This window comes from Rhea pennata, chromosome 27 (genome assembly GCF_028389875.1).
Source record: "Rhea pennata isolate bPtePen1 chromosome 27, bPtePen1.pri, whole genome shotgun sequence".
In the NCBI taxonomy this organism is placed as follows: domain Eukaryota; kingdom Metazoa; phylum Chordata; class Aves; order Rheiformes; family Rheidae; genus Rhea; species Rhea pennata.
In genome coordinates, this window is record NC_084689.1 from 2,544,729 (window position 1) to 2,571,713 (window position 26,985).

Consider the following 26,985-nt stretch of genomic DNA (forward strand, 5'->3'; position numbering starts at 1 on the left):
GATGTACATGTTCATTCTGTTGCATCAGAAATCAATTCAGTATTAATGTTTCTGAAAAATTTTAACTACTCTGTCTTGTAATTGTGACTGGCTTTTTGTGTGTATTAATTTATTTATTTATGTTGTTAGCTTCTTTGGCCTGTAGCTTTTCCTCAGCGTCACCAAAATAATTTGAGAGATTTTAGTGGTCATCTTTTAACGCAAAGTGCAGACCTATTAGTGGAACTTTCTCAGCCTCAATTTCTTCAGCTGTATAACTGTAGAGAAGAAAGAGAGGCCTCAAGGTTTTAACTTGAGGCTTGAGTTTTAACAAGTACCTTGAATTTTATCTGGCTGCACCCAAGTAGTTTTACACAAGTGTCATGTACTCACAGTAGTTCACTCCAGTTATGCTTTTTTGTGTTACCTGAAATGTTCAAAGTCCTTATGTGCTCTTTTGGGGAAGAATAGTCTAGGGGAAGATGCCTTGCAGTAATGAACATAGAGGAATATATGGATAAAAAGATCCTTCAGGAGGTTTGTACTGCTCAGAAACGTTTACAATCTTCAGCTAAATTATAGATGTCTTCTGTGTAACTTTGGATTCTATATTTTAACTCTTTGCTAATGTATTTTAACAAGCAAAAAAGAGTAATATGCTGTCCTTGTAGTATCTGTGAGATTGCATCCAAATGAATCTACTGCTTTATATAATCCTTGGAAAGCATTTTCTCCCTAACATTCATTAACCTGAGTCTTCCTCAGTGAAATTTAAACAGTAAGGAGTGTAAGTTTCTATCAGATTTATGCTGGAGCCACTAGAGGGCCCTTATAATCAGCAGAGAAGCGCTAGAGTCTCATTTTCAGACTTTCTAGGTTTTAATTCTTACTCAGAAGAATGGTTGATCCTGTGCAAAACTTACATTCTGCTTTCTGAGTGACACTTTGGTGATCACAGGAAGTGGAAGATGATTAAATTCTATTGGTAAAGGAACATGGACAATTTTATAGCTCCAAATAGATAATGCAGATTGAGTGCTGTCACCTCCAGATTTCAGTTGTTTCAAAGAATAGAAGTTCAAAGGTAGTCATTCTCCTCCTATCTAACTGCTTTAGAAATGACTAGAGTAGTTAAATTTGAACTGCTCTTAAATGCTATGGAAGGGCTGACTGCTTACCAAGCATGACTTGACGTCTCTCAGTATAGGATTCTGTACATTTGCTTTTGTACTGAGTCCAGTTTTGTATAAGCTTCAGAAAACCTGACTTTTAAACTTGCACTTTGTTCAGAATTAAGGAGAGAAGTGACAAGTTAAATTCATCTTTGAAAAGAGCTGTATTTGTTCGGATTTTATAGCCTTAGTTCTTTCCAGGTAATGATTGGCAGTTTATGCATAGTTTGTATGTAATAGAGGAGTTGCCTTGCACATTGTTTTGAAAATCATGAAAAACTCAAGTTTCTCTACTAAGCAAAAACTTTTTGTAATCTTTTGCGAGTTTGGAACTGGAAACCCTTTCTTTCAGAATATACTTTTCACAATGAAAAAGAGCATATCACCCTCCTGCAAAAACAAAGTAAGGCCTTAGAATCAAAACAGTCTGCACGTGTAGTTGCATGGCATCTTTAATAGCTGAGTAATAGCCATATGTACAGGTGCTAAGAGAGAGCATGGGTCAGGAAGCAGTAAATGCATTTTCTTTTAAATGGTACATTCCAGAACAGGAAGTATTCTCTGTTCATTTCCATCCTCCACTTGGACTCGAGATGCATACGGATCTATACTGTACCGGCCGGTAGCTGCTGAGAGTGTATTTTCTCCGAGAGCCAACACTGATTCTTGGGTTACCTTTCTTAAGGTGAATTCTCCTGGATGTCCTAAGTACGCTAGATATTTGCACGTTTCTCCTGTACCTGTCTGAAAGGCGTAGTCACGTCTGACAGCTAAGAACTGCCTCTTGTAGACGATGACTTCTAGACGTGCTGACAGAGCAGGGACGATTAAAGCCTTTGAAAATAAACGCCTTGGCGTCCCGAGGGTGTCCGGTGCTTTATTCCACTGCTCGCGGTGCTGCGGGGGCGCCGGTTGCACGCGGGGCCGCGAGGGCCGCCCCGGGCACAGCGGGGCCGGGCTCCTCCGCGGCGCGGCGCCGCTCCCCACCCCCAGCGCTGGCCCCCGCCGGGCCGCCCCAGGGCGAGCGGCCGCGCCGCCGCCGCCCTGCCCCCCGCCGCCGCCCGCGCAGGCGCGCCACCCCCTGCGGCGCCCGCCGCGCATGCGCGCCCCCGGCGTACCCGCCGCGGCGTGCCGCGGACGTCAGAGGCGCGCCGTGCGTAACGGCGTCGGGCGTGTCCCATGGTGCCCTGCGCGGGGCTGGCTCCTGCCCACAGTTGAGTTCGGCCCCGAGCGGAACAGTCGGGCCTGGCCCGGTCGCGCCGCCGCGGCCCCCCCCGCGCCCAGCCCCGAGCGCCGCTCCCCCCGCCCCCGCCTCGCGGGGAGCGATCATGCGACTCCGGCTCCGCGAGGAGGCCGCCGCCGGCGAGTGAGGAGCCGCCGCCCCGGCCCGGCCCGGCCCCGCCGCCCGCCCGCCCCGGCCGCAGCCGCCCCGCTTCGCCCAGGCAATGACAGCGGCTCCGGCCCCCTCCCCGCAGCAGATCAGGGACCGGCTGCTGCAGGCCATCGACCCGCAGAGCAACGTGAGTACGGCCCGCCGTGCCCCGCGGCTCGGGGGCCGGCAGCGCGGGGGGCGCCGGCCGCGGGCCGCCCCGCCGCCGCCCTCCCCCCCTCGCCCCGCGCCGCCGCCGCCGCCGCCTGCCTGGGGGAGGGCGGGGGGGGGGCGCGCTGCGGCTCGGGGCCGCCGCCCGCCGGGACCCCGGCTGCGGCCGGGCTCCTCCCCGGGCACCGGAAGCCTCCGCTGCGGGCGGTAGCGGGGAGCCCTGCCGGCGCCGTGCCCGCCGGGGGTCCCGCGGCGCCTCGCTGCCCGCTGTCCCGCGCGGCGGGGCCGGGGCCGGCGGCCTCCCCGCTGCCGGGGGCCGCGGCCTCCCCCCTCCCTCCGCCCCGCCGCCGCCGCCGCGCGGCTCCCGCTTCTCCCCAACCCCCTTCCCTCCCCCGCCCCAGCCCGGGGCCGGCCGCTGCCCGGCCATGCGGCGTGCGGCCCGGCTGCCTCCCGACGCCAGGCCGCGGCTCGGGCGCGGCCTGCAGGGGGCTCTGGGCCGGCTCCCGCCGCTGCTCGCCGGGACCTGCCGCGGCGCCCACCTGTTCCTCGGGCTCGGGGCTGCCCCCGGTCGGCCTTACCGGGGCGCCTGGAGGCGTCGGACGGTGCTTCGGGGGCTCCGGAGCCGCTGCGGCGCAGGCCAGGCTCGGTCCTCGCCTTTATCCTTCTCCGCACAGCGCTAATGAGCTTATCCGCTCGCTCCGGGATGTAGCGTGAGCGCAGAAGTCGGCGTATGTTTCACCTGTAAGTGGGTTCAGCATATAAGTTGTGGTTATCTGAAGTGTTATTTAATCCTTTTAAGGTTTTTTGGGGCGTGTTAAAGCAGTTCTCCGCTTAGGCGTTTGTTTCTGTGAGGGGACTGCGGAGTCTGCGATCTGTCAGATTTTTATATGTTAGCTAAAAAGTCGCTGCAGCAGGATGCGAAGGTGGGTTTGGCTTGACTGTGGCTTGTCCTGGGGGCAGGCACGGGGGCATCACGCTGAGCGCCAGCTCCAGGAGGCTGGATATATACAATAGTGTTTTGGCTCTATTAAAGTCACACCTCTTTCCTCTTAATAAGCATATTCCACGTTAAATGCATGTTGCAGTCTTGAAGTAGATAATAAAGTTCTTGCAATTCGGAAGCATTCTAGAGCAGCCTCTATGTGACGTGAAAACGGAAGAGAAATCACCCTGACCTTGTAACTTCTTGGGTAATCTACTGTGATGTACATTTGTCAGGAGCTGGAGTATTACCTGTTCTAGTAAGAATCATGAATTATAATGGTAATTGTGGGCTTTTAAATGTCAAAGTTATTCAAGTTTGCAGCACTTTAGCGCAGTTCTGGGTGAAATGTCAGTACGCTTCATGAATTTTGTTTGGTCCGAGTTCACTTTTTATGGCTGCAAATTTTTCACTTTACATTAGACTGACTGACTACCTAGTTAAATAAAACTCTTAAGAAATCTGTGGTTTCTTTTAACGTTAAAACTGATGGCCGCACTGTTTATCCTACTTCTGGTGTTACTTTCTAAAACTCTGTGGCTGTATGGCAGGAAGTACCCAGGAGATATATTTCATGATGGACACTTTTTCCTTTCCCCATCCATTAACATTAAATAATGCTGTATTTTCCAATACGTTTAAGAGTTCTTCCAGCTTGGTTGTTATGATAGGGGTCAGAAGTAACTATAGGCAAGTGTGCACAAAGGAAAGTAGAGCATCAACCAGCAGCTCTGCTGAGTTTCTGACAGGTCAGTAGCCACATATGCTTAAAGAGTAATGTATATTATGTTATAATTCTACATACTTGATACTTATCCAGGGCAATAATTAGTGGTAGAAAAATCTGTCTATTGTTTAGAAATGCCTGTAGGCAGAGGGCCGTCTTCCATTTTAACCTTTTCTTCAAACGAGAGCAGGGGTGGTGTAGTTGAGGTTAGTCGGTGTGAACTTAGAGTTCTTTTTCTCTGAAGCCTGCAGAATACATGGTAAACAATAGATAAAACTATCAGTCTTGCCATTTTCACGAAGGGAAATAAAAGCTTAATTTCTAAACACTTTAAAAAGTAAATTCTGATTTAAGGCTGACTTGAGTGCCAATGTGAAAGTACAATAAACTGTTCTGATGATCTTTTCCTATGGTAAGAAGTTAATGCAGCTGTGAGCCTCAGCACTGTTAGTGCTCACAGAAAATTGTGGCTACTTTCTTCTGGCCTTTTAGAATCTTGTGCTAGAAGAAGTGATTGCATTCAAACTTACAGTATTCATTATTGTGATTGGCTTCCTTGTTCACCAAGAAAGTCAAGCTTTGAGGCCTGGATTTCATTCGGGCTTTTCCAATATAACTGTTGTTGTGTGTATGTGTGTGTTTCTGGAGAGGAGTAAGGGTGAAAGCTGCCCTGATACTGTCAAGCGTGCAGAAGGCCAGTCCAGTTTTGTGTGGGTGAGGAGAGGGAGAGGTTCTCCATAGTGTTTTGATTTGGGATGATTTGAATTTCCGCTTCACTGATGTGTTCTCTAACACAAACTGTTTCTCTTCTGTGGACTTCCCAATGTGACTGTAAAGGTCTTTGAAGTATATACAAAGCTTGAGCAACTCTGAAGTCCTGCTTTAAAACAAAAAAAAAGAGAAAGGGAAGGAAAGAAAGAAACGGAAAGTTGCCCTACCTGCGTTGAATTTAGTTGTTCAAAATAATCTTTTCTCTGGGTTCTTGGTACCTGCTTGCTTATCAGAAATCATCTTCTGCACCAACTGTTCATCTTGTTTTAACCACTGCATTAAGCCCCACTGAAACAGGAACAATGTTTTAGTTGTACAGATGCATTTAGCACACTTAGTTTAGAAGGTACATGTATGACCTTTATTTCAAAGGACACTTTTAAGAAATAACCTGCTAAAATACTATATCATCTTGGAGGGCCCTCAAGATATCTGGTATTATGTATTCCTCTATTCAGCCTTTTCCTCCTGGGACGTGGGGGGGGGGGGGGGGGGGAATAAGGGCAAACTACTACTACTGCTACACTACTTAAACAGTCAGTATCTGTATCAACTTCCTTCCAGATCTTGTAGGTTGGTGACAATGTACCAAGGCTCACGTTGAAGGAAAATACGAGGTTTAGTGTTATCAGACACGGTGATGGAAAATCCTCTTCCTGGAAGAACTGAGTAGAAACAATAGCTGGAGAAGTGTGTCTGACACCTTATTGTAGCAGCTGCGTGAGCTCATAGGGAAGAGATTCCTTGGTTCTGGCAGAAACAACTCTTTCCCTTTGGGTTTAGTGTGCTGAGAAGCCACCTCTTCCACCAAGCAGCACCTTTGCCTTGTTAAATCATTCTTTGTACTCTTCAGGGAATTTATTACCTGATGTTAGGAATAATGAGATTTGTTACTTTTTTTCTCTGTGGGAAAGCATGTCATTTCTAACTGGTTATTAGAATTGTGCTTGCAATTAAATGAATCCTTGTCTTGAATATGTAACAATCTTTTCCTTATTTAAAATATTAGACAATAATCTAGTTATTTGCCACTAATACCTCTCTCACTCGTGCAAATCTAGCTTTGATTTGTAAGTAGCAACTCATTATTTGTTTGCCATGTGGATTGAGTTGGTTGAAAATCAGACTGCCATTCATGCAGTATCTCAATTAACCTTGTTGCTCAGTCCTTCAAGAAAAGTCCAGGATCTGAGTTTTATTAATAATAAATTGGTCCATGTGATTTAATAAGCTAAGCAATATATTGTCGTGGGGTGATCTTCTGGTTGATGTGTGAGTTGTGCAGTGAAAGATGCTTCCATGACTCTTTTTTTCTGTATTGATTGCTATATCAAAGTCCTAGGAGCAAAAACCTATCATTAGTGATAGATTTGCTTTCTAGAATTGAGTTTTTTTTTTAAAAAGGCAGTGTTCCAGAAAAAGGTGCTATAGACACTGCTGTAATGATATAAATGTTAGGAGTGAAGGATCACAGTATTTCACTTCAGGAGGGTCATGGTAATTTCTTTAGATGCAGGGAAGTTGTATGTGTGGGCGAAAGTAGAGTAGGCATGGCTTTTTTGCTTTAGCTTTATCCTTTTCTGCAAGGACTAATAAGCTTATCAGTTTTGAGGAACCTGCAGTGTGCAAGGAGGCTGGAGCCTGTTGTACCTCTTAGGATTTCTATTTATTTCCTTATTGTACCTAGTCTTGTTTTGGATAGTGATTTCCAATCACGTTTTTTGTATCGAGGCAACCTGTAGCGTTTCGTGTGTGTGTTACTCCATACAGGTGGCTGCAGCCTTCTCGTGAGCCTGGAGTTTGAAGTGGCATTAGCACACCAGTCCTAGGTTCCAGAGAGATTTCCTGCCTGCTGTATTAGGTCCAACTGTATTTAGTTTGTAAGTTCAAATGATCTTAAATGAATATGATTGGATTTTGATGCTCTATATTTTCAACAGCTGGATCAGTTTGAGCTTGTCCTGGAGCTTTCCTGTTCACTTCTTTTCAAAACAGCTTGTAAACTTCTGGTTTTTGGCTTCCTGGCAATATATTTATTGCAAAGGTGCCTGTGATACTTGCATAGATACTGTGTTTAAGTAGTATGAATTGGTGCCATTTCTGATCAGTTGCCTAGATGGTCCTAAACAATATGTTATTGGCGATAATACAGCCTATTACCTTTTTGAGAGTTTTTTTGAGTTTAAAAACTTTCATGATTGCATGCTGCCCCTTGCAACAGAAAGACTTATTACAAAGTTTGTAACTGGGGCTTCTGAGACGAAAAGCAAGCGCAACAAAAGTAGCGGGAAGTTTGGGTGGGGGTGTGAGACCGATGGAAATACCAAATTGCCTTTCTGTTGTTAATTCCTTGAAACTTTACAGGTTGCAGCAATGATGACAGCAGTCATTTGCTCTTAAGCTGTAATTTGAGTGTGTGTTTCGGCAGCAGTGGTAACTTAAATAACACCCACTGCTTATTCCTGCTACGCACACCCCTTTTACGTGTGCAGTGCAACAGTTTGCAGGGTCATGTGGTGAGCTGAATTGGGGAATTGATCTGGCCTTAAAGAAAAACCCGTGTGTTTTTTCCAGGTAGTTTTCAGTCTAGATGAATTACCTGATAGGCTTTCTGGTGGATCCTGAGTAGTACAGCACAGGCGTGGCTGCAGGAATGGGTGCTGAAGTGCTTGAATAGATTGGGGGCGTGAAAACGTATTGTTTCTTTGCTTCCTCCTGATTTCCTGCTACCTTAGCGGGTTGAATTGGGAGCTCATGGAAGAAACTAAGTGTTACCTGTAGAAGTTAACCACCCCTGGTTTTTTTGAGGTGAGCGGATGCCTTCTGGAGTGACAGTTCCAGCTGCTGAGTCTGTATTGTCGCTGCGAGGTGCGTGAGGTGCAGGGGCGCCCGGATTTGTACCCTGTGCTGTTGTCGTGACGTAGTGACGGAGCTGCCCTGCACGCTGCCCGGGGGAAACGCAGGGGAACTTCCCTTTCCGGGCACCCGGGAGGACGTTCCTGACCGGTAACTGATGAGCCAGCTGCGAACTTGAAAGAGGCTGTGCGGATAATGCTCCGGATAACCAAAAATTGAATAGACTTAAACGTGCACGCTTGGACCAGCTGAGGGTGCCAGGGGAGCCACAGCTGCTGCGGTCCCGCTCGCTTCCCCACCTCCAGCCGCGCGTTCGTGCCCCCGCCGCGGCGCTGGGCCAGCCCCGGGAGCGGAGCGGAGCTGCTCCCTGGCCCGGCTGGCGGCAGCCTCGGGGAAGTGGCCGTTCTGGCAAGCGGGGAAGCGGCGGCCTGAGCTCAGACCGCTGTCGAGCGGCGCCCGCCGGTCGCTGGCACCCCGCGGTTTATCAGGTTGTTTCGCTAAGGGATTGAATGTGCCTCGGTCCGAATGGCTCTTGGGGCCTCCGAACCCAGCTGCCTTCTGCTCCTGCGAGCTAAGAACAGCGCGTGGCAACAAGTGCCCGTCCGCACGCGCCGGAGCGCGGGCCCTCGGTCAGAAATGAGCTGTGAATACCCAGGGGATGGCTGGAGGAAAGGGAAATAACTACTGTGATACGCTTTCCTTGACTTAACCCCGAGACAGTTTACTGAATGGACAGACCGACTTCTTGCGGGGAGAGTAACCATCCTCACGAAACACAGTAGGGGAAAAAACAGCTGCTGTGCGAGACGCACGTCCTCCCAGGAGGGATGCGCCGACGCGAGCTTCCCGCGTGCTCGGAGCCGGGGCCGAGCCGCGGCGGCGCCCCGCGCTTGCCCCCGCGCGGCAGCGGGCCCCGGGGCGGGGGGACGCGGCTCTGCCCGCCGCAGCCCGATGACCTTGTGCTGCCGGGGAGCTGCAGCCTCGCAGGCTACGGGAAACGCTTGCTGTTGGTGACTGCCGAGGGAGGAGAGCCCCCGTTCGGAAGCGTTACGGCGTAGGGGGGGCCCGTCGCCGAGGGAGCCTGGGTCCGGCGCGGCGGCTCTGGCTTCTCGCCGGGCTGTCGTTGCGGCTGTGCGCCGAGGCGGGGGCCAGCCCCCTTCGGAGGGGGTGACCTGGGGGTTGGTGCTCAGGGCTTCTGGTACGGACTGAAGACACAACAGTGCTCTTACTCTGGCTCCCGATCAAAGCAGTCTGAGGGCAGCTGAAGGTTTTTTCTTCTCTTTCCCCCCCAGATCCTGAGAGGGGAGATCCTTCTCCAGCCTCTCCAAGGAGCTGCTGCACTTGTTGCACAGACTTTTGTTTCTCAGGGACTGTAGTAAGCTGCAGGATGGGGAAAGGAGGAATTGATTTTGCCTGCTAGGGTAATTTGGTATTAATTCAGAAACGCTAAGAGCATAGCTATTCTGATATATTAGATTTGGAATTAAAAATGAAGGTAAGCTTTTTTTTTTTTTTTAAGACACATCTGTTGTAGCTGATAACGCTTTATGCTATCCCGTCTCACCCATTTTGTGCTTGTTGATAACTTAGAATATACTTTTTTTTTGGTCTGTATAACACATGGTGAGATGTGGCCCAAGTTAAGCACTTGTCTTTAAAGAAATATTTAAGTTACAGGTAAGTACATTGCATTCAGTTTAATGTGTAGGTTTGTTTATTCAATATTATAAGTTAAATTATTCTTTCTGCAGGTAATTCATGCTCTCAGCATTTGGAACAATATTTAAGTGCTAGCAAATTGCTTTAATTTGAGGTGTAATCTGCTAAACTTAACAATGTGTCAGTGTTTTCTGGGGCATGGCTTCCACAGGGCAGCTGTGCACGCTTAAGTGCAATTGTTAATATCAAAGTATACAATTTTCCGTTTGTCCAGACAGTAGGTGGTAGAAATCTCTACTGAAGAGTCACAAATTAAAATGTAATTAGTTCTGTTTTATTGAACTGAAGCCACTTTATGGAAGTGGCTTTCTAATTTAGCTGTTGGGGAGGAGAGGAACCCTCTGCCCAAGTCTCTCTGTAGTATTCAGCAGTCAGCTGGGTCTATTTTGAAACTTTGTACTGTGAAGATGATTGTGCAGAGGTGGAAGTTTTGTCTAAGAGTGACAGCCAGTACTTCTATGGAGCATATAGTTTTCATGCAGAATCATTTTGCAGTGCATCATCATTATGTTGTAGGTCTAACTTGATTAAAAAAAAAAAAAAAAAAAAAAAACTGTGTGGAACCTCTTAAGGTAGGAGCATGGGTTTTCCCCAAGATGGTAACACACGTTCACAACCAGTCTTCAACGGGCAAACTTCCTGTGCAACTACAACCGGTGATATGTTTCTGTAACTTGAGTCATCACTTAAGCAGAGCGGTGTAGTATGCGCAGTGTATAACACTCCTTGTGCTGGGTGAGTCTAGTGGGGTGGGAACATGGCGTTTGTATAAATTTGAATATAAATTACAGTTCAGAATGTTCCAGAAAAATACATAACCTTAATATTGTAGTATATCCCTGAGGAAAGTACAGTTAACTATTAAATAGTGGAGCATGATGAGATGGAAAAGAAGGAGAAGAGAATAAAAGAGGAAATGATTGGAATCTGTGTTTCAATTGTATTTGAAAAAGTGAGATGCCTATGTGATATGTTATTGAGTTACAGAGTAAGCACAGCATCAAGAGTCTAACTGTATCATGAAAATTCAGATTCCCCTCGTGTGTGCAAGAGTTTCAGTGCATCGACCTGAGTTACTGGTTTTTGTTTCTTATTCTTTTTTTCTTTTCTTTTTTTTCTTTTTTTTTTTTTTTGGACTTTGCTGTATCTTTACTGGACTGTTTTAAGGCAGGGTTTCAAAAGGACTTGGGCTTTCTTAAGAGGAAATCATGAAGCTGACTGATAATAGGTTACAGGAATTAGAAATAACTAAACTTGCCTTGTGAAAATCAAATTCCAGCTTCCCAAGTGTTGAGTGTTTAAATATAAATAAAATTGTGATAGGAGCACTGAGTTCTTTTGTGCTTTTAGGAGCCCACTGGGTGATGGGCTCTGCAGTGAAGCCCGATCTTAAAGTCAGGTAGCCTGCCAGCTCGCAGGCTCTGCGATGAACGGTTGTGTGTTTACAGTCCTCCAGGGAATGATTTTTTCCTGCTAAGGGGAGAAAACTCATATTGTTCCTAAGTAGCTGTTAATGCTTGGGCCCCTGGATGGAATGACTGACCATTCCCGGACTATCAGGGCGCTTCTTCAGGTCTCTTTCCTCCTACAGGTTATAGTCTTTCATGGACTTGCACTGTCCTCGGAGAAGGGAGGTTTTTGGAAGTGGGTGATGGGCAACAGCGTTTTGTTTAGAACTTAGTGAGCAGTAATACTAGGAGAAGGATTGCTCGATAAGAGATTGCGTCTTGTTTTTGGCATATCCGTGAAACTTCTCTCTATAAATACGCCGATAACTTCTATATTAGTAATTGCAGTTGAAAGGATACAATGAGTTATTTCTCTTCAAACTTGATATTTAAAACCTTCTCAATTTGTAAGACTGCTTTTCCTCAGATTTTTGTGACCAAACGCACTATCCTTAAATTCTCATGAGCAGTCATGCAAGCATATATCACTTCTATCTGATAGTTTAATACGTTCCACAATGCAGCGTATTCTGCAGGCTCTTAGTTTACCCTACTTTATCATTTAAGGAATCTGTTCAGAAGCTTCTTTGGTACTTTGAAGAAAGTTGGCCTGCTACATCTAAAGTACCCTGCTATGGTAATAGTGAACGTCTTTATTTCTAAGTGTAAAAATCATATATCAGAGTGATGTCAGCAGGGCTTTCGAGAGTTCATTAAGATTAAGCAGGTGACTGCAGTATGATGCTGTCCAGTTGCTCTCTTTAAGGGTCATCCTCGCGGTCTGGTTCAGTGTCCGACTTTGCCCTTACGGTAATACAGGTAGGTGATGGCAGTGAGTTCAGGTGGAGTCGAGGGGTGCTGTGCTGGGAGCCCCTGGCTCTGCTGGCGGAGACCAGTGGTAGCTAGTTTCCCTGAACAACTGCAGTCAAAGTGTAGTGTCCTTGCTGAATGAGTGGATCTCTCCGTACTGTAGAAAGCACTGAGATCATTATGAACTAAAAAGGAGTGTTTTTTGAGGAAGACACTTTCTGTATCAGCCTGAATAATCAACAAACTCTTGTTTCTCTCTTGTTGAAGTAGAATCAGTTGTCCCTGTGGCTGCTTTCAGGGAGAAACCAAATTTGATAGCTGTTCACGTACTTAAGTCAGTATTTCTCATAATCTATTAACTGGCATCTAAACTATTCCTTATCTCCATTCATCTAGTTAGCTGCTTTGCAGGAAGAGGAGAATTGGCTCTCACGTACGTAACAAAGTAAGAATGTGTCTTTAGTAGATGTCCCTAGGATCAGTGTAGTGATTAGGAGAACAGCACACTAACACACAAGCCCAAGTGGTGTTTATTGTGCTGACATAGCTGTAGCAATTGTTGCACATACGAGCAGCAGAGGGCACCTTGCATTATTCCATGATTTTTGGCTGAGCAGCTCAACACTTGGAAGAGTCTGGGTCTGATAAGCCATGCTAGATTGTTTAACACTATTAAGCAAAAGCAGCACTTGTAGCTGCTCTTACTGTGATCTGTGGAAGTTACTTCAGGAGGCAAAGGATTTATAGGGTTGGATCAAACCAAGTGTTTCCATGTTTGTTCTTGTTTCATTAAGTCATCTGCTTTGTTTTGGCAAGCCCGTGCCATTTTTGAAATGTGCTTGGGTGTGGGGATGGATGGTGGTAACCCTGAGGTGGTTGCAATGATGATATTAAGCATACAGAGGTAGAGTGGTCATGAACAATCTGAGAAGGCTGTGACAGACTTGGACATCTCTTCTGGAGGTTGCTTTCAATCAGAGCTATGCCCTGAGGAGTAGAGGCAGGGCATGCCACAGGCCGGTGGTGGCAGTGGGTGGTTGTCCTCCAGAGGACCAAGGTGTAGGAGTAAGCTGCAGGTTGGAGGGCTCCTACAGTGCAGGTTGCTGTTGTGGTCTGGAAACTTATCTCCACCAAGACTTCTCCAGCAGCCTGCTAGATTGGCTGAAGAACTGATTTAAACTGTTTTCTAGGGTGGAATGTTGTAATGCATGTTATAATGCCAAACTTGGAGTGAAATTGAGAATAAGCTTGATGCAGATCAATTTGCAATTAAGGAAAGTTTAGTCTTTAATTTCCAGATAACTGTGGGGGAATTGTTTATGGCTTTGAAATTTCTGATCACCAGAATTACTCTCTACAGCCTTCTTGCAAATTAGTTACTTTTCAGTCAACACCTAATAAACCCTCCTGTGCTGTTACATTTCTCTTCTGAGCTGCTAGAAACAAATCTCCTCCACAGATTATTATGAACTATATTTTGATGAGCTTTGTCTGAAGGCCTTTATAAGACAAGCTGTTTTGTGTAATGGCCTATATGTATATCTGAGAAGATAGAATGAAATATTTTGAATCAGCTCTTGGTTAGATTAAATAGAAACGAGACTGGCTGTTTCAACATGTTTCTAATACTTGATGTTTAGCATCTATTCCACAGATGTGAATCAGAGGAATGTATGACTGGAAGGGACTTCATGAAGCTACATGGTCCATCGCCTTCACTGAAGCAGCATCGTGTACATCAAACAACTCCTTCCAGATGTGTCTGATCTGTTCTTAAACCTCTAGAGTCATTATAGAAACTGTTTGAGAGCTTATTTCAGCACATCACTGCCTCTCTAGTTATTCCTAAAATGTAATCAGTATCTCTCTTGTTGCAAATTAGGCCAATGAGCATGAAAGCATTTGATCGCCGTTTTCTTTATTATAACTATGTAAGGCACAGGAACTGCACAGGAAGGCTTATTCTGAGCTTTGTCTCCTCCATATCTGACCTTCTTCCCCCCTCCCGCCCCTCAAATAGTATATGAGCTGAGCACTTGAACCTTTTCTTATTAACCATGTTTTGAAAACCTCTTATCACTGCTCTCCTCTGAACTCTTCTTTGTATACATTCTTCTTGAACTGTGGCGCCTCACAATGAACATGAAATTCCAGCTGAATTTGATTTCTATACCATTTCTTATCAGTATGGCGTTGAGTGAAGAACAGGGCTAACATACCTTGCTTGTAGTATGCTGTGGTAGATACCATTCTGAGAGTGTTCTGGTCTGCCATCACACCAGCTGACTGGCTTTAATGGTCTGCAATACCGACTTTTTTTTTTTTTTTTTTTTTTTTTTTAACTCTGTTTGCTTGACTTGAATTTGTGCCACACATGTCTTTCCAGCTTAATGGTGTTTCATGTAACCGATCTGTATAGCTTTCAAACAGTTGTGCCACCTTTTTGTAGTGGCTTGATCTTAGATGATCCACTTGGCTGCTCGAGGACTGGATCTGATTCCTTGCTTTGTTTATGTTTAAGCTTGTAGGGGAGAGGAGGGGATATGCTACAGGCTGCTGCAGTACGAGTTGCTGGAGGCCGTACTGGTTTCTTGCTGCTCAGTGGCTTTTCTGTTCCCCCCCACCATTTTAGCAGCAGCAAAGATACTTTCTTCCTCTCACCCACGACTGCCTGGAGATGAGAGACTGTTCCATTGTTTTTCCTTCACTGACTCTGGCATTTATTTAATCTGATACTTAATTTGGTCTGCGGGCTAAATTATGGGAAGAGAAGGTAGAAGAAATGCCCAAGGAGGGAGGGGAGTAATTATTTAAGCTGACACTGCACTATGGAAAATTAGCTGTGGTTCTTTGACTTTTTGTGCTTCCAGTCTTTGGATTGCTATCATCTTTAGGTCTCTTAGAACCTGTATAACTTTCATAGTCCTAACCTTTGCAGTGATCAGATTATTAAAATGATCAAGTTTTTGCTTTTCCATGCTTTTTCACATGCTCCTGATACCTCTCAGTATCAGAGGTCTGCACGAAGACTGCCCACTTACCTTTTTTTAACCTGTTTTTGACTGTATTTTGACTTTTCACTTCTCTTCCAAATTAAAGTTGTTTAATTGGTGCATTTTTTAATTGTACAAAAGACTACTTTTTCCTCCAAAAAAGGTTTTGTTCAGTTTCCTGTTCTGGTGAGGAGTAGGCACTAGAGTACTATGTGATATTATATAGAGACTACATGATGAATAGTGAGGTTGATAAGCAAGTATTCCTGCCCGTAGTAACAGGGGGTCTTCTGATTATTGACTAATGAATATGAATAGCAAAAAGTATTATACTGTTGTATACTTTCTCATTGGCTTGAAGAAGTTTGTGTAGAGCAGGGAGATGTTTCCTCATGTACCACTGCTGTTCTGTGAACTGATTATGTTCTGGGTATGCATCTTGGCTTTGTATATCTGGATTTACTAAATGACTCCATGAGTGAATAATTTTTTTGCTAGGTAGTTTCCTCTGCCCTGCAGATGTTTGTTCTTCCTGCATCAAGGCCAACCTTGAGGAGCTCTGCCAGAGTTAGGAGTCTCCTGAGTAAGTTCCAGAGTTGTGCACACAGCAGAGCTTAAGTGTTGATGGCATATTTACCAACTGCCGTGGGTTCTTCTCTGCAGGCTGTTTGTAGCTGCCACAGTCAGCTGTTCTCTGCTGGGAAATTCCTCTTGGTCTCTTGGCTTTTCTGGTCTCTATTACCGTACTGAGGTGCATACATACTGCCGAAAGGTAAGACGGCTAAACTATCGTCTCACTCCAGGGAGGTATTTCAGGTTGGCTAATGTCTTTGCAATGTAGTGTTTTGTTGGAATCTGACTTCACTCCCTGCTTGATAGTCTTGACTTTGTAAAGTGTCTGTGGGAAGGTATCTTACCGGGACTGGGTAACGTTACCTTACCACTGAATAAAGCGTATGTACAAGTAAAATCTGTTCAGACTGTTCCGACTGTTTAAGTTAGACTCAGAAGCTTTAAACCCAAAGGTGGGGGTCAGTGCTTGCCATGCCTAGCCACTTTTGTGACTATTCATGGTAGCCAAGAAGTGTTTCTTCTAGCTGTTGTCTTGCAGCACCGATTTCAGAGCATAGATTCCCAATGAACTCTGGTGTCATAGAAGATGCTATCAGTGGATGACTTTAAGCCAAATATATGAAGACCACTGATCCTATCATGTTTAAATACTGATCACTAGAAAACTGGCCTCCACCTTTAAAGAAATTTTTTGTATACTGGTGAATATTTGAACCCCATTTAGGAAACTGACTCTCAAATATTTTCAATAATTATGATCGAAGTAGTGCATGGCCATCTTTTTGGCCTTTAATTTCTGTGAATGGTATCTCTTATACCGTATCTTTAGACAACATCGTGTAATTGAGGGTAGGGGAAACTCTTAATAGATAAGTTGCAAGGGAGCTGATCTAAATCACAGTGGGTTGTCACCTGTTTGATTCTATATCTTTGAATAAATAGCATTCTAGTTTACGGCACACAGTTTGTATTGTTAATACCTGCTATCTAGTGCTTCCTATATGGAGTGTTAAATAAACACCGTACTACTCTGTTTCCATTACAGCATTTGAATAAAACCTATTATGAATAGCAACTTTTCTTCTGTCTTATTCCATGTTTCAGATTATTATGCAATGAAGTAGGGTTTTTTTTTTTTTTGTTGTTGTTGTTGTTGTTTCAATATAAGTGCACTGTTGTGGGCAAGATCTGATGCTGATCAAAAAGACCAATCTGCGGCAGAAATCAATGTTTGTAGACGTAAGTGATCACTCTGCATGCTTCCACTAGGATCATTTCTGCCTTCTTGACCATTTCAACAATATTGACCGTGACCTCAGGACTTTATTGTAAGTTATCCTTTTCTACTGAAGAATATACGTGACCATAGATGCACAGCAGATTTTATAACTAACCACCAAAATGATACTGTCCTGGGAGAGGGGGGAATGACGGTTGGAAGACAGTAAAAATGGTATAGATGCCCTAGGGATTTTCTGGATAGACCATGCTGTATTTCTTATATTAATTGCTAACAGAAATCATCAGCTTGGGAATAGAGATCTGGATTCACGTTTGTAGCAGAGGTAGAAAGATCAGTAGGTCCACTACTTTGCTCGCTTTTATAAAATTGCTTTGGTACTACAGATGGGGAAAATGCTTTGAGACTAGCAAAGTATTTAGTTGGTAGGGTATATTCTGAAGAAAGAAGCTGAAATTGGATGAGAAACATAGTCTCTCGAAGTTAGAATCTGATGCATCTGTGTAGTCTGTTTCAAACCACTTATGATGGAGTCAGAGTACTGATAATTGCAACTTGTGATTTTGGGAGGATTGTAGCATTACATTTTGTTTTGGGAAAGTTTCAGGGCTTTGAGGGCTAGGTCAAGTTTAACTACCTTTTAGAACCTTTCTAAAATATTAAGGTGATCCATATGGATGATGATGTAGTTTCCAAAGATGCCTTTTATTGCTGCTATTTGGGCTTATTGTAAGTAATTTAAAAGAGGAACCACCAGTTTCCTGTTAAGTTATATTTCTATACCTTTCTAGAAAGAAATCCAGTGGGATGAGAATCTGTGTTAGCAGCTTTACTGCAGATTTTTTTTTTTTTTATGGTGTACCTAGTTCTCAGGTTTTCTCCTATATGCAAAGTCGTACCATGAGGAAATACCCTTTCTCCTGCCCCCAGCCTGTAAGCTCTGTCTGTAAGCAACGTTGTCTTTGATACTCAGCTTTGGTTGGTCATCTACTGGGTATAATTATGCAAAAGCCTTTGGCAAATATCCCTATAAAACCTGGGGGTTTTTAACACAAGCACGTGATTTCTGCTTTACTCAAATGACTTTGGTCGGATGTTTCCGTAACACTTACTTCTTAGACAGCAGTGGAGTGAGAGCAGCCGCAGGGCTGTGTCGTCTCGCGTCTGGGGACGAGAGCGGAGCCGTTACATTGACGTTCGCTTTCTGGTTTAGGTCTGACTGCTCGTTGGATGGGAGAACGGCTCCTCATCCGCCGCTGAGCACAAACCACACGGTCGTGTTAGGGTGCCGGTTCGACGTAACACACGGCCCTGCCTGTTGGCTGCCCTGGCCCTTCCCGCGCTTGGCAGCGGTGATACCAGCTCACGCACGAACTTGGGCGCGTAGTTCGCATCCTCCTTGGGAGAGGGGCTGTAGAACAGGGGGCAGCAGGGAGCAGTTGCACCTGCAGGAGGGGAAGGTGAGCGGTGGCTGGTGCGCAGAGGTGACGTAAATTGTCCTCCCAGGGGATGGGACGCTCCCCGAAAGCCCAGTCAGCCCTCTAGGTAGGGAGTTACTGTAGCTCAAAGTTCCTGATCTGAACAAACTTCTTATCCTTTCAAGCTGCTGTGTAACACTTACCCTGAAGGTAGTTACTGAATTGCTATTGATTTATAAAAGTTAAAATAGGATTAAAGTGGCAATTAAAAAGAAGAAATTAAGCTGTTTGATCTTTTCCACAGAGTTCAGAAACCCATGCTTTTGTCTGTACTAAAACTGTAGTAAAAACATCTACTGCTTAACTTGGAAGAGATACCAAGTAGTAAACTCCAGAGTATGGCTAAATGACTTAAGGAGACTTGCATGGAATAAATAAGATTTGTTTTCTGTGACCGTCATTAGGGTTGGCTGGAAAGGATTATTGCAGATGACTCAGAGCAGATGTTCTCCAGTAAACTTTGGAGTGAAGTAGCCTCTGTGCCAGTCAATCTTCAAAACATGGGAATAGCACAGGGTAATTTGAAATGCAGTACAAATTGATCTTATCTGTCTTCTGTGAGGTCCTGAATATGAGGTCCTGGGATTGCCGTATGGAGAACGTTTTGTTTTACGGGATGAGGGCTGACAATGTAAGTGGATAAGGGTACATAGGAACTTACACACTGCTTTAGTTTCTGAGACGCTGAGTTGTTATGCAGTTGTAATCTTGCACAAACTCCCTCGTCCTACGGTGCTTTATTTTGCCAATCTAGCGTATGTAGCTCATAAGCATTTTGACTAGCAATTTGCATCAATAAATGATCATTGCTACTGCTGCTCAAAGTAGGATTATGTCCTGGCAGGTTTTATAACTTCAGTCTCATGTCAATTATGTGATAATACATGAATTTTATTAAGCCAGTAACAGATGGTTTAATGTAAAGATATGGATCTTCTGAAGAGATGTCTGTGTTGCAGAGATTCTCTGAGGTGTTTTGGAGGGGTCATCTTGTTTTTATTTCCTTTCACAGTCTTTATTATTTTGAAATAGGCAAATATCATTTTTATGGTAAACATATCTTTATGCCAATTTGGGTGAAGAATTCCAAGGTAACCATACAAAACTACTGGAGAAGCGTGGAGAGGTTGTTGAACTTGCCTGGTCCTTCTTTTTAAAAGAACCACACTTCCATGAAGCTCAGAAAGGAGAGAAGAGAGAAGCCGCTTGACATTGATCTGTGCTGTGAGCGTTCGTGCTCCTTGCAGCAGCAATTACTTCAGTGCAGCAGCATGTTTTCAATCGGTTACAAATGTGTGAAGAGTCTGAAATGGGTGTCTTTGGCCTACCAGAAGTTGTGTTCAACACAAACTCGACGGCTAAGGCTGGCTTCACTTAACTGGTATCAGGCCTCCCTTAAAGGAGGGAATAAAAGAAGTCCCTCGGCCTTGGAACAGACCTGGTATCTGGTGTTAAATGGTGATTTAGCATTCTAGGGGCATCTGTATGTGCATATTTGGGTATTTTAAAACAAAAGCAGAGCTGTTACTGGAAATTCCCTGGCCAAATTCATCTTTCTGTAGGTGTGTGTATGTATGAGCATATCACATTCCCCATCTTGACCTTTTGACGGACTAATGATTTTTTTTTCTTTTTACTATCAGTTTGTCGCTTAGATAATGAACTTTCGGGGATTACCAGTAACTGAAAAAATAATTATACCAATTCTTGGTGTGTGCGATACACAGAGCCTTTTTACACCCAGATAATTCATAACCTAAAATAATATACTGAGAGGGGCAAGTATCTGTGTTTTGCAGGTCTAGAAATCTTTGTCTGGAAACTCCCAGAACTGAGCATTAGCTATTCTAAATGCTCCAGTTCTAGAAACTTTGACAAAACTAGTGTTGTGTGTTACTTAAGCTGGGAGAGACTAAACCATCCATCCTGGGCACTGAGGGCAGTGCAGGGATAAAAGCGTGAAGAAACATCAATGTACTCAAGTGAAATATTAAACACAAAAGTGTGCAAAAAATACTTGATGTGTTAAAGCTTAAGCAGAGCTTTGTCAGACCTGTCTAGATGGTAAAGCTTTAAATATCTGCAGAGGCACTGTAGTTTAGTGAAGAAAGTCTTGACAAAGTCATCGTTGAATGTTTTATGTCTTGTAAGAATTATAATCACTCAAACTCTATACATGACTTTTTAATAAAAGTAACTCTCAAGCTAGTGAAATGCTTCATTGCTGACAGCTTTATGCAAGTATCTTCAACCTTAAGCAGTCCTACTATGATTGAAGGAAAGCATTTTGTATGCATGGAGGTATCTGAAGAACAAAAAAAAAAAAAAAAAACACAAAAAAAAGAATTTTGCTCCCAATTTCCCTGTTGTTGCTTAATAGAAAGGTAGAATAGACTTTAAAAAGCTGTTTCTAAGAAACTTGCACTGAATGAACAGTGTTGCAGCAGTGTGTGTGAGGGCTTGCCTGATGGTACTCCTTATCCAAGTTAGCGTAACGGGGGATCCCTGCAGAGGTTCTCGTGGAAAGACTTTTCTCGGATGGAGTCCACGTCCAGTCACAAATGTAATTAAGCGCTAAATGAGACTCAGTGATTCAAATTTTCCTTTGCATTGGCTTTGAAATCTATCTACAAAGGTGAATTAGAAATTCTAGTTTTCAATGCTCTTAATACCAGCTAGTGGAACTGTGGATTTATGTGTAGCCTGAATTTTCTCATTAGAACTGTTAAAATCACACTCATGTTAAACATCTACAGATTGTGGGCGACTGTTTCTGCGTGGAATTTATTTCTGTATAAGGAAAAGTTGCAGTGAAGCACATCTGAAAATCTGGCTCCTGTTGCACACTATTGTAATATACTGTGAATTTGTGAAGCCACTCCTCACCATCTTAACATATCGGGGAATATAACTCCGGGATGAATGCTGCGTGCGTTGTGAAGGTGGCTGTTCAGGAGCCAGGGTTGTATCCCGAGCTTCGTTCCTCTGATGCTGAATGATAGTCTGAGGACACCTACTGGGCGTTGTTTGTTTCGTGTCTAGTTTTAAACTTGGGGGGTAGCTTATACCTAAGTTTTTAGACTCTTTCCTAATGCAGCTACAGGAAGCACCACTATCTTGAACAAAATTGTGGAACAGAAACTTGTATAAATCGATAGTAGTGCACAAAAGAGTGGATGTGAGACTTCTGATTTAACTGGTAACTCTTCCGGCTCTGTTTGGCACCTCTGTTTCCAGTTAGGCTGTTGAACAATTAACTAATACCTTACCTAGGGGTCTCAACTTTTCTGGTGTATGTTATGTTGGTTTTAGTGCTGATAATTTATTTAAATTTATATAAGAGCATGTCTGTTACAGCTCCTTTGGCTTCCAACTAGGTCAGTAAAGTGTCCTTGTCCCTATTCTTTGAGCAGTCAGCTCCCTAAAGCCAGACAGTGTGATAGCAATTTTGGGATTAATGCTTCAGCAATTATGAAGGGGAAGGCCTTAAATTACTTGGTAACTAAGACCTGTGCATGAAATGTGAAGTGACTTTGTCTTCCTTGTTGCAGATCCATAACATGGTGGCAGTGCTGGAAGTGATCTCCAGCCTGGAGAAATATCCTATTACCAAAGAGGCACTTGAGGTATGTTGCTCTCTAAGCATCACTTCTTTTTTAGAGGTATAAAAGACTTTTCTGCCTATCTGATTTCCATGAGTGCTTTTCTTGAAACAATAGTTAATTGCAATTCACAATTAAGGTAGTATTTCATTCCTCATGCTTTCTCTGATGTTCAGTGTACATAGTGATTCTTTCTGGATTTAGATCAGTATTCTGGGTAGGCCAGTTTGTTTTTAAAAGGCAGTAAATTAATCATTACTTGCTACTGATTAATTTTGGTGCATTCAGCAACATCACTCTGCTGGCTGAAGACTGGTTGTTGCCTTAGCACCTTGATGACCAAGGAATAAAGAATCTGAAATAGGAGGAATATAGTTACTCTATGTCCATAAAACTACTCTTAGACTCAATTAAGCATATTACAGTGCCTGATCTAGTTCACGAGATTAGGTGTATTGAAGTATCAAGTGGGATAGCAATTGTGGCATTATTGGCCACTCAAACACAGAGCCCAAAGAAGTTTTTATGCCTGAAAGTATAAAAACATTTCTAGTCTGTATATTGAATTTATTGGTGTAACTTGCTTTATTTACAGCTTTTTGTAACCTGCAAGTAATCCTTAGTATTGTGAAATGTGATCAGATGTAGGATCTGAGTGATGCAGCTGCAGATACAGCTAAGCATTCTCTGTGCTGCTTGGGAGATGTAATGAATCCCAAAACAACTCTTGCGATTCAGAGAAAGCAGTGTTTTGTGCCAGCAGTTTACCTTTGCATTCAGAATGGACTCGGATAGTTTGGAAGCGCATTGCTTTTGCGGACTGGGCAATTCTGTAAATGCCAGGTGCAATACTAAGATCTATTTTTTTCTGATTGGAGAAGCTGAAACCTGTGTAGGTTGTTTATCAGCTTCAGCTGTATTTCAGCATGTGTGTCACGTGTTGCATCTTTCTCAGTCCAGTCCATGTCTTCCTTTGAAGTACTATTCTTAATTAACCTGACTTGTGGAACATTTTTTTCGAGTGTGCTTCGGAAACAATCAAACACTACTTGTGCTTATAGAATTATGTTAGGACATCCTAGGAATGCTTGTTTAAATTGATCTTTCATCTTCTTTTGAGATACTAGGGAGTGAGGTAGAGGAGGTGGAGGAAGAAGGGGCATAAATCATGCGTTGACCAGTCAGATTTGTGAAATCAAAATTTGTTAACGTGTTACTGTAACAGGCGAAGATTCTCAAGTGCCTCTTTCTGCAGGTCTCACTGTGGTGAACATGCTTTTCTGCCTTGAGTGTGGCACATTCCCCTCAAATCTGAGTTTACACATTTATTTTTCAAGATTCTTGCTGATTAAAAGAATTTCTTTCTGATGCCTTTCACAGTTAATGGTTCTGATACTTTAGTCAGGGAACAAAGACAAGGATGACTCAAAACCTACAGTAGGTTTCGTGCTGTGTTGCAGAGCATTGGACCAACTGGACTAATTCTTTATAAAAAGATTAATTTAGCTCCTATCTCTTTATTGTTTTATATTAGATATTTATTAGGGCAAGCATTAAAAAGTATATTTTCTTTTCTCAAAATTGAAGTCAGAACTTTGTTTAGAATGATAAATGTTTGTAAAACAACTTTTATTTCTTTACAGGAAACGAGGCTTGGGAGGCTTATCAATGAGGTGAGGAAGAAGACATCCAATGAGGAACTTGCCAAACGTGCCAAGAAATTGTTGCGGAATTGGCAAAAGTTGATAGAACCTGTAACCCAGAATGAGCCAGTGCCAAGAGGGTTGCCGAATCCACCTGGATCAGCAAATGGTGGTGCTCACAACTGCAAACCAGAAGCACCGCTTTCTACCATGGCTGTATCAAAGCCAATCAGTGAATTGAAAAGCAGGAATGATATACAGAAACTAAACTCTCCTAAAACAGAGAAATTGGGAAATCGGAAAAGGAAAGGTGAACATAGGGATGGGCATCAGGGCCCTCCTGCCCCAAAAGTCTCCAAAGCTAGTCATGAAGTATTACAAAACTCTTCACCCCCTCCAACGAATGGAATTGGAGGTAGTCCTGAAAATTTTCCTAGTCCTGTAGATGTAAACCTACATGCAGGGCCTGAAAGCAGCAGGACAGAACTCAGTGAAAATGACAAACACAGTAAGATCCCAGTAAATGCTGTAAAACCTCACACCAGTTCTCCAGGACTTGTAAAACCTTCAAGCACTTCCTCGTTATTAAAGACTGCAGTGCTTCAGCAGCATGATAAATCAGAAGAAACCACAGGACCGCACCAACCTAAGAGTCCTCGCTGTTCCTCGTTTAGCCCTAGAAACGTTAGGCATGATACTTTTGCTCGGCAGCATACTACGTATTCACCAAAGGATTCAATGCCTAGTCCATCTCAAAGGTCTCAGTTGTTAGATACTGCACAGGTGCCATCACCGCCACCGTCCTTGATGCAACCATCAACACCTCCAATGCCAGCAAAAAGACTGGAGTTCTCTCAGCAATCAGTAACTGAGGTGTCTCAGCACTGGCAGGAGCAGGTACCTTCTGAAAGCCAGCACAGGCATACCGCAGGGACACTTCAACAGCACACATCTCCCAGCTGCAAAACCAGCTCCCATTCTGGGGAATCTCTCACGCCACACACTGGCTTTTCACAGGACACTTCAAAAATGGACAGTGATGATGCTGCTTCAGGTTCAGATAGTAAAAAGAAGAAAAGGTACCGACCTAGAGACTACACAGTCAACTTGGATGGGCACGTCACAGAAGGGGGTGTGAAACCTGTGAGATTAAAAGAGAGAAAACTTACTTTTGATCCCATGACAGGACAGATAAAACCTTTAACACAGAAAGATCCTTTGCAGGTAGAAATTCCTGCACTTGCAGAACAGCACAGGACAGAAACGGAAAAGCAGGAGCAAAAACCCAACCTGCAAAGCCCTTTTGAACAAACGAACTGGAAAGAATTATCCAGAAATGAAATAATTCAGTCATATTTAAACAGACAGAGTAGCTTGCTGTCTTCATCAGGAGTACAGACTCCAGGAGCTCACTACTTCATGTCTGAATATTTAAAGCAGGAGGAAAGCACTAGAAAAGAGGCTAGAAAGACTCATGTTCTAGCTCCTAACAGCAAACCTACAGACTTGCCTGGGGTCACGAGAGAGGTCACAAGTGATGATCTCAACAGAATACGTGAACATAACTGGCCAGGCGTGAACGGTTGTTATGATACACAGGGTAACTGGTATGATTGGACACAGTGCATATCTTTAGATCCACACGGGGATGACGGTAGATTGAACATCCTGCCTTACGTCTGCCTAGACTGAGTACAGTTTTGCTAAAATGCTTTTACATCGGCAGTTAGCAAAAACGGCAGACACTATGCCACTTAAACATGGAGAAAGCCTCCTGTCCTGGACAAACAGGCCCAACAAGCAGAGGGTGTGAGGGAGCTGGTTATTTACAGCTCTTTCCTTTAAATTCTCCTTTTGTGAAATGCTGCTACCAGTTTACTAACAATTGCAAGGGAAGGCATACGAAGGTTGATAAATTGAGTTCAAAACTCTATAGCGAGCCAGCTATAAAAAAGTGTTAGTCCCCAAGAAGTGAAGATGATTTCCAGCACTTTCTGAATGCCGGAATCTTACTACAGGCAGGTACAGAGAAAATTGTGAAAGTTACCTTAACAAAATATGCATCTATTTATTTGACTTGATTTGGGTTTTTATTTGGCAGTGAGATATTCGAGAGACAATGTGCAAAAACTGTAGTTTTATTTGTATCACATCTTCGAACATGATTGCGTTTTTAAAGTCATGTGGTACGGAGATTGGGTTTTAAACAGCAGGTGTTGCACTGCAGGCTGGGAAACCAGCTTCAGCTCAACATTCCATAGGCATCCACATATTTTAGTCTGGTTTCAGTTTAAATCCAGTCTCTGAGAAATGCTGCAAAAACTAGATGTTTAAAGATATTTTTGATCCCACCACCACCAGCCAAATATTTTTCCTCCTTTTCCCTTCCTGCAATCTTCTAGGAAAAAAAAAATCACCTTTTCTAGAATCTAAACGTAATGAGGGTGCTACAAGTTTGTAATTGTACTGTGAGAGGGAAAAAGGAAGCCTGTTTGTATGCTGGAAATATACTTGTTACCATTCCTTTAGATATTGTTTGCCTTATGGATATCCATCATAAACGCAATTTGCAAAAACAAAGAGCCTTAGTGAATGTACAGTAACTAGACTTCTGTGTTCTTGGGATGCAGAAGGGAGCAACTTTGCTATTTGGTCCTTTAAGTGGACACATTGTGATATAAATGTGGAAATAAAAAAAAATTTGCACAAAACAGTTTGTGAATTATTTATACTTAACTGATTTATTTTTAAAAGTTTGGTCAGTTCAGACAAAGCGATCATCGGCACTGAGAACCCACTGGAGCAGTGTGGAGAAGCTGAATCCCATCTGACACTCTCTAGAGCAGCTGGCTGTTAGGGGTGTACAAGATGTCTTCCAAATATGTTGGTGGTATTCAGTCGCATGTGTTTTTTGTTCTTTTTTTAAACTCTGGTTGCATCCAGGGTTTGGAGACTGATAACCCAATTACTGTTAATGTACCTCAAAGATCATAGTTCATCTTTTCTCATCTCTAATTTTGTAATATATTACTCCTAATTGTTAAGCATCTCAAAGTGGCCTGATTCAGTATAAAAGGCTAAGAATTTCTATTAACTATACTTGCTTTAATATTTCAGACAAGTTGTCTTCTGCAGTCTCCAGTAGTGGGCTTCTGCCAGGGGTAAGGGAGAGCAGACAAAATACCAAAAATATTGCTAGTTTTAGTGATGTTAACTCTGTTAATCCATTTGGGCTGATCTTGCTTCTATGGAGAGCCTTGGCAAAAGCTCTGCTGCCTTTGAGAGCAGAGTCAAGCTCTTAAGTATCAAACCGTGATTTAAGAAGGGTGTTCCTTACCTGATATACATTAGGCTGGTTCATTCTATGGAATACAGGTGTTAAGGTATGGTTTATTTTAAGTCATTCCTGTTCAAACATACTGATTTTGTGATTTGACTGGTACTGAAATGTC

The 26,985-nt window shown here is 43.6% G+C and overlaps 1 protein-coding gene across 5 annotated transcripts; it reads left to right on the forward strand.

The window, feature by feature from the left end:
- Positions 1-2,568: 2,568 nt before the first annotated feature.
- On the forward strand, positions 2,569-26,244 carry MED26 (mediator complex subunit 26). 5 transcript variants are annotated; one of them, XM_062596391.1, is made up of 3 exons: positions 2,569-2,671; positions 21,840-21,914; positions 23,534-26,244. In XM_062596391.1, exons 1-3 carry the CDS (start codon positions 2,597-2,599, stop codon positions 25,223-25,225), a joined length of 1,842 nt encoding a protein of 613 aa, XP_062452375.1. In that variant the 5' UTR covers positions 2,569-2,596; the 3' UTR covers positions 25,226-26,244. The 5 variants fall into 5 exon arrangements, with proteins under 5 accessions (XP_062452375.1, XP_062452376.1, XP_062452377.1 ...); XM_062596392.1 differs by lacking the exon at positions 2,569-2,671 and adding an exon at positions 3,173-3,432; XM_062596393.1 differs by lacking the exon at positions 2,569-2,671 and adding an exon at positions 18,252-18,270.
- Positions 26,245-26,985: the final 741 nt, after the last annotated feature.

Bases quoted from the DNA above. Each gene is read 5' to 3' on its own strand.
- MED26 (XM_062596391.1), top strand. From the start codon at position 2,597: ATGACAGCGGCTCCGGCCCCCTCCCCGCAGCAGATCAGGGACCGGCTG. The intron at 2,672-21,839 runs GTGAGTACGGCC...TCCTTGTTGCAG, and splicing joins CCATCGACCCGCAGAGCAAC to ATCCATAACATGGTGGCAGT. The intron at 21,915-23,533 runs GTATGTTGCTCT...ATTTCTTTACAG, and splicing joins TTACCAAAGAGGCACTTGAG to GAAACGAGGCTTGGGAGGCT.